The sequence below is a fragment of the Eriocheir sinensis genome, chromosome 66, assembly GCF_024679095.1.
Source record: "Eriocheir sinensis breed Jianghai 21 chromosome 66, ASM2467909v1, whole genome shotgun sequence".
NCBI lineage: Eukaryota > Metazoa > Arthropoda > Malacostraca > Decapoda > Varunidae > Eriocheir > Eriocheir sinensis.
In genome coordinates, this window is record NC_066574.1 from 3,144,452 (window position 1) to 3,151,399 (window position 6,948).

At 42.8% G+C, this 6,948-nt stretch overlaps 1 protein-coding gene across 4 annotated transcripts in view; it reads right to left on the reverse strand.

Moving 5' to 3' along the window:
- Window positions 1–3,816: 3,816 nt before the first annotated feature.
- Window positions 3,817–6,948, reverse strand: part of LOC126987735 (glutamate receptor ionotropic, kainate 2-like) — a 49,420-nt gene continuing 46,288 nt past the window's right edge. For 2 of the 4 annotated variants that reach the window (XM_050844981.1, XM_050844980.1), the window contains exons 17-18: window positions 6,265–6,462; window positions 5,728–5,876 (exon numbers count right to left, since the gene is read on the reverse strand). In XM_050844981.1, coding sequence (XP_050700938.1) covers window positions 6,274–6,462 — 189 coding nt within the window. In that variant the 3' untranslated portion in view covers window positions 5,728–5,876; window positions 6,265–6,273. Of the gene's footprint in view, window positions 5,877–6,264; window positions 6,463–6,948 lie in introns of those variants that run through there. The other 2 variants (XM_050844979.1, XM_050844982.1) reach the window with 2 other exon arrangements.

Here is a 6,948-nt window from a genome sequence, read left to right on the forward strand (position 1 = left end):
AGTGTTTCCCATGTGGTATTGGTGTGCTGGATGTCCCCTCACTGGTAGCGTAATAACAGGTGATAAAAAGGGGTGGTGGGATATGGCTCAGCGGACGTGTTATGCGATCTGGAGCTGACGGTTTCATGAGTGTCAGGTTTCATCATTTGTTTTGGTCAGCGCCAAATTTTGCAGTGCGGCAATTTAGGGTTTTCGTCAACAGCCATTAGTTTCCCGTGACCCACCATTGTTGTACTGCACGGGGGGGGGGGGGGGGGGCGCATCAGTTTTGTGTGTTGTGGCGCATCAGGGTCATTTTGGTATATCGCACTAGTTGCTGGACAAAAATATACCTTGAAACCTCACCTTATATTTCGTTTTTGTATTCAAGTATTCCTCATAGATGGAGTACCTACAATCATACTCTCTATCCATCTAACTCTGTCTATCTATCTATACCTTTTTCTTTTATTGTTCTTCATTCCTTCTCTCCTTTTTCTTTCTATTATCATTTCATTCTTACTTCCCACTCCATTTCTTCACTCCTCTCCTCTCCTTCTTTAAGTAACATTCCTTCTTTACGTTGCTTCATTAATTCTCTGACCACTGAGGCATGGCATGACAAGCACCCGATCAATCTTACTCTGGCACAGCAGCGTGAAAGAAGAGAGGGAAGCATATATAGCGGATCCATTCAGTGAGGGACCGTGACGGGGCGTGGACATGATGGGCGAGCGTGCGACAAGGGATGAATGAGAGGCGACAATAATAGGGATATATGGCGGGCGTTCGAAGGTTATGTATGCTGCTGAACGACGGCTTATCTTGAGGTCATTTATGGTAGAGCGCCACTTCAGTTATATAAAAAGATAGTGGAAGTTATAGGAAGAGATCACATATATAGAGGTCTAGGAAAATAAAAGAAACAGTCCTGATAATAATTAAAATAAATCAAGGAATATAAAGATTTAACATACCTTATGAAAATTAAAATAAACCCATATATTTAGCCTGGGGGTTGGGATGGCATGCTTCTCCCTTCTCCTTTGTTGTTTTACTTGCAACAATAAACTATCAATCAATCAATCAATCAAGATTCAGGAAAACAAAAGAAACATACCTTATGATAATCAGAATCACCCCATTCATGAAGATTTTAAATACTATAACAAAACGACTACTTCGAAAGAAAAAAAAGTATGAAGTAGGAATAAAGGAACACGCAAAAAGTACCTAAAGAGGCTTGACAAAAAGAAGTGAAGAACATGTGAAGGGGCTTGAGAACTATTTGAAGATGCTCGACTCACACTTGACAGCACATCACGTGGAGTCATAGTCTAACGCTCGTATTTTAAAACATTTCGTCGCCCAAGTTCACATATTTGACATGGCTTTCGTAGGAGCTGTAGGCCTTTCCAGGGGTAGTTTTATGACCTTGGTGGTAGTTTGACCCTTCTTCTGTGCCATGAACCTTAAAAAACACTCATGAAAACCCGATTGATCCCCTCTTTGACCTTTGGAAATAGTTGATGTGAGAAGCGATGGTGTTTTAAAATACAGCCCTAAACATCTCGGCGCCCAAGCCCACATATTTAACAAGGTTTTTCTAGGAGTTGTGGGTATTTCTAGGGATAGCTTTATGATTCTGGTGGTAGATCGACCCTTCTTCTGTACCATGAACCTAAACAAACACTCATTAGAACCCGATTGATCTCTTTGGCGTTTGGAAATAGGTGATGGGAGAGGTGGAAGCGTCTGAATACACTGACACAGGGCGCTACAGGAGGCATCGGGAGGGGGGTTTGGGGTGAGGCGGAAGGTGTGCCTGGGGACAGCTGGGGTGGCGGCGGCCGGAAAGGGAGAGAGAGGACACTTGCACCGCTAAGAGGACCTCCTCGCGCCGGCAGGACCACATTCCTCCACGAGGCTCTTGACCTCCAACTTTCTCTCTACCGCGTATAAGTATGACCTTGAATGAGCAGGCACGGGCGACCCCTCACTTCGTCCCCCTCACATGCACTCCCCTTTCACCGACTTTTCTTTTTCTTTTTGTTTTCTTAATATCTATCTGTCTATCTATCTTTTCTTCTCTCTCTCTCTCTCTCTCTCTCTCTCTCTCTCTCTCTCTCTCTCTCTCTCTCTCTCTCTCTCTCTCTCGTGCAAAACTTGTGATCTCTATTTAGAACCATAGCGGAAGTAGGTGTGTGTGTGTGTGTGTGTGTGTGTATGCTTGAGAGAGAGAGAGAGAGAGAGAAATGAAAAAAAAAGAAAGAGAAACGTATGTAACCATTAACTTGGTATGCCAGATTTTCCTTTCCGACTTGGCTGTTCCCGTCCACTCTTACTTTCCCTGACGCATAGCCGAGGAGAAAGTTATATACGGTGCAATACTCGGCAAACTGCGCACACAAAGAGAGAAGTAATCATTCAAAGAGGTTAAATTTGGCTCATATGCTTAAACCTTTCGGTGTCCAAGAACATACATTTGACAAAGCTTTCGTAAGGGTATTGTTGGGCGTTTCCAGAGGTAGTTTTATGGCCTTGGTGGTAGTTTGACCCTTCCTCTGTACCATGGCTGTGAAAAGGCACTTAATAAAAACCCAATTGATCTCCTTTTCGGCCTTTGGAAATAGTTGATGTGAGATATGGAAGCGTTTGAGAATACCGACTAAAGACCATCTATTTATTTATCTATCTATCTGTGTGTGTGCATATTTCAAGTAAGTCATTTCGGCTCGTTGCATCTATTTCCTCTCTCACCTTCTCCCTGCTTCCACGCCCCTGAGTTCTAACCTACACACAAGGATGAGGCGAGTGAAACATGAAGCTTGACTCGGGTAAGTCTCGGGGGTTCGTCGCTGGAGGCCGACTGCTCACTACATTTAAGGGATCGTTTTTGAGGTAATTCCATAATGTAATATATGAACACGTTTAAGTGGCTTCACTCATCTCGCTGTAACACTAACTGACGACTTGTAATGAGTGTTGCCTAGGTCTCTTTAATTAAATACATACCTTTCTCGCCGCCCGATGCAGCACAGCAGACTCTCGTCGTCCCTCTCCGGCAGCCATCTTGTATAGAATGAAGTATCGTTTGACAACCACCAGAGGGCAGTGATTCATGCAAACAATGCGACCCCTTTTGTTTTAATAGGATACACAACTTACCGCACCACATATACTCATGCATTTACCTTTCTTAACATATGCTGAGTGAAGATACGTGACGAATTTTTGCCAGTGTAAATGATTATATTCATTGGAGAAATACCCCGAAGCAAAGCATGCTTCATACGTTTCGAACACTGAAGTGAAACACAGATGATGGGGGGATACGTGACGAGCCTTCCCACCAAGTAGATTACGTTGACTGATAAAATATCGCCCGGATGATGCTAATAATTATGTATCACTGTCAAGATGAACGTATACAACACCTGCACATGTATTGAAGCTGAGAATAAACATCTGTATGATCCAAACTCATGTGTAAAGTTATTTAGTACTTCTCTTGATTGCCAGGTTCACTGCTGTCCCAAAAACGTGTTACAGATAATAGGGAATGCCGATGTGACTCACTAGAGGGACTGGCACTACTGGTCATATCCAAACAACAACCTTCATACCACAGCAGTTAGCTACACCACTACACTACCATTCACCACAGCCACACCGTCCACACCAAAGCAGCATCAGTCACACCACACTCTTGTCAGCCTCATAAGAACAACACAGCCACATTAAATCACCGAGGGCCAGTCTTGCTCCGTCATGCATGGTGAGTGGCGCTGCCCGACACAAGGGGCGGCGGCAGGAATGCATAGAAGGTATCAGGAGAAAAGTTTGTAATAATGTATTTCGTCATAACTGAATGGGAGAGTACAGGAATAGATCGTTTACATTACACGTACAACAACTGAACCTCAAGAGAATAGTGAACTTAAAAGATAAAAAGTAACATAACGTGACGTGCGGCCAACACTTGCGTCCTTGGCTGGTCTTTCCTTGAGCATAAAAAAATCGTAAACAAGAACAGGTCGGAAACAAACAATAAACTAACACAGAAGCTTGTTTGCCATGCTTTGATCATAACGTTAAGCTTAGTTTCCCCGGGTGGTGACTACGCGGAGATGGAAGTTAGTCTTTTCCCTGTGAACATTTGTCATCATTTCACGTAACTCAGATTGACTCTTTCTTCTGACGCCTCACTTCTCTTTACTCTCACAGGAGTAGCACTGAACGGGCTTTTTTGTTACTTTTTTTTGCTTTGTTTTTTAGCCCTTGAGCTGCTTTCTTTACTGTAAAAAAACGTCAGTGGAGTGCAAGACGTTTCTCACGACCACTTTCTTGCTTTCTTTCCTTTTACAATTCACATTTCAACGAACGCTTGCATGAACATTGTCTACAAAATTGACTTCCTGTGAACCGAGCTCTTGGCCTCACCAGTGAACCTTCATTTAGTTATAGAAAACAATAAATGACAATAAATGCATTACATGTAAAAATACAGACAATACCTTATAAAAGACAACATTCTGATTCTAATATAAAAAATATATATGATCTTAAAAATAATAATAAAAAATTGTGGAGCCGGTGAATACGAATACATTTAAACAGACGTAAATAATCTGAAAAAAAAGTATTGGTATTTCCACGAGTGTTGTGTTTGGCGCTCTCTGCTCCAAACATGAGAATCTGGCTAATTCAACAACAACTTATGCCTTAGTGGTGATAATTTACAGTCCTAGATAATTCAGTAGTAAACATGAACACCTTCCATAACTGTGATTTTTTTTTCTATAATTTCACCGTCAAGAAATGTCTCAGTCATGTCATCAGCATCCCTCATGTCATAACTCTCCTCAGGGTGATAAGAATTAACATTTTTCTCAGAATGCTTAACTCATATCCACTGAAAAAAATGATATGCCACTGACTTTTTCTCCACACACTCCCCTATACTTCATCTCATGCCTCGTGAGATTTTATCCCTTGAATTAGTTCTCAGCTGTACCTGTTGTCCTAAGGAGAGGTTTTCTTAGTCTGCCTCTCGAGCACAACCAGATGAGCGAGTTACCCTGCAGCCACACATTTCACGGGAAGTAACTATGACTTCCGTTGATTTCCTTGCTGTATAAAAATGGATTCTCACGCATTCATGTGTATTATTTGATTTGAACTTGAAAATGTAATGACGGCGTTTGTTTGTCTTCAGTGTCACCTCGCTGTGCAGCGTCAGGAGTACAGTAGTGGCGGACACAGCCTTGGCAGGATGCCCAGAAGACCGAGGTTGCGTGTTACCTATGCTTCTCACGTGTCTTGCCTGAGAATGTTTAGTGTTCGTGAAAAGTATTGAACGAGTTAAGAATCTGTTTCCAATTTTCTATTCCACTGCTTGGGAAGGTCCAGAACATTGTTCAACAAGTATCAAAGCGACACTAAATATTCGTGTATGTAACGTAGAAAACCTCATGTACACCGTGTACGTAAGCATGAAAGACAAACTTACTTACATATCACTTCATGACGCCCTAAGGTAGCTTTACGTATAGTATTTTGTAAAAAATATATGATTGCCTTTCTTCTTGAGCCTAGAGTCGAGAACGAGCGATGTGCAGGATGACTGTCTGCTCCTGCACCGGCTGTTGACCACCTAGGTTGTCCTAGTGTCATACAGTTGATATGAGCTGGAAGGGCAGGTCAGGGGACTGCAGGCCTCCCTCTGCTGACCCGCTGGCAGCCTCGGAGGACGTGGGTGGCACGGACCGGCGGGAGATGCGGTCCAGGGACTGGTTGCTGCGCGCGATAGCCAGGGGGGGCGTCGGTATGTCGTGTGGCTTGAGTTTCTCTTCCGAGCCTCGAAGTGTCGGCTCTTGCGTCGATGGCGGTGGAGACTGGTGGTGAGAGGGGAAAAATTACCAGTTGGCTTTTGAGTTAGTTTTTATAGTTCCGAAAATCCCCAAAGTGCATATGATGATACAAGCAATTAGTATTTGCTGTGGTACGCTAGTACGTACGTAGATATATAGAAATAATAGTTCGAAGCGTATGAATAGAATATGGTGCAATTTCATGCTGACGTTTTGCACGGTTTTTATTTTTTCTTGGTGTAAAAGTTTGTAGTTTTCAGATAAACACGTAGTGGTCCGCAAGCATGTAAGCGTCCTGTCTCCAAGGTCATCAATACTGGCGCTCACATCCTTGAGGCTAAACAATGTGTTAGTGCAGACTAAGGGAAAGAGGTTATGCCTTAAGCCCGCACGCACTGGTGGTGGCGGATACCTGCAGTTGTCAGGAGACCGGCGGGTCCTTGGATGAGAAGGAATACTGGGAGGTGGTGAAGGTGGATGCCAAGGTGTTCATGGAGAGGTAGGAAGGTCCGTTCTCATGCTCGGGCAGCTTCTCCCTCACCGGCTTGGAGGACGCGTCGCAGGAGAGCGCGAACTTGAGTTCCTTACTCATTTCTGTCCAAACGGAAGCCTGGGGATAGTAAATTGGTAAGTGATGGTGGATCATCTGCCTACTGCGATCGTCCAGCGGGGGAGTCGGGAGAGCAAAGAAGGGAGGAGTCATAAGAATTACCAATGGTGAGTTCCCATTCCAGTATCGCTTGTTGACGTTTGGGGCAATTTATCTGAAAACTGCTTCATATATATATATATATATATATATATATATATATATATATATATATATATATATATATATATATATATATATATATATATATAATTTATTTTTGCTTTAGAGCAACAGATTTCTTATGTCAAAAAAGCAGACAGCCCGAGGGCCAGAAAAATATTATTTACGTCAGTTAACGAAATTGATATATATGAATACTGCAAAAGTGAGTGTTCAAACAGTAAGGTCACATTCCATACAAGGACAAATGATGGGTGTGGGTGTTACGTTTTACGTTTATATCATCATATGCATTTTTGGGATTTTAGGGACTATTGGGTTGAG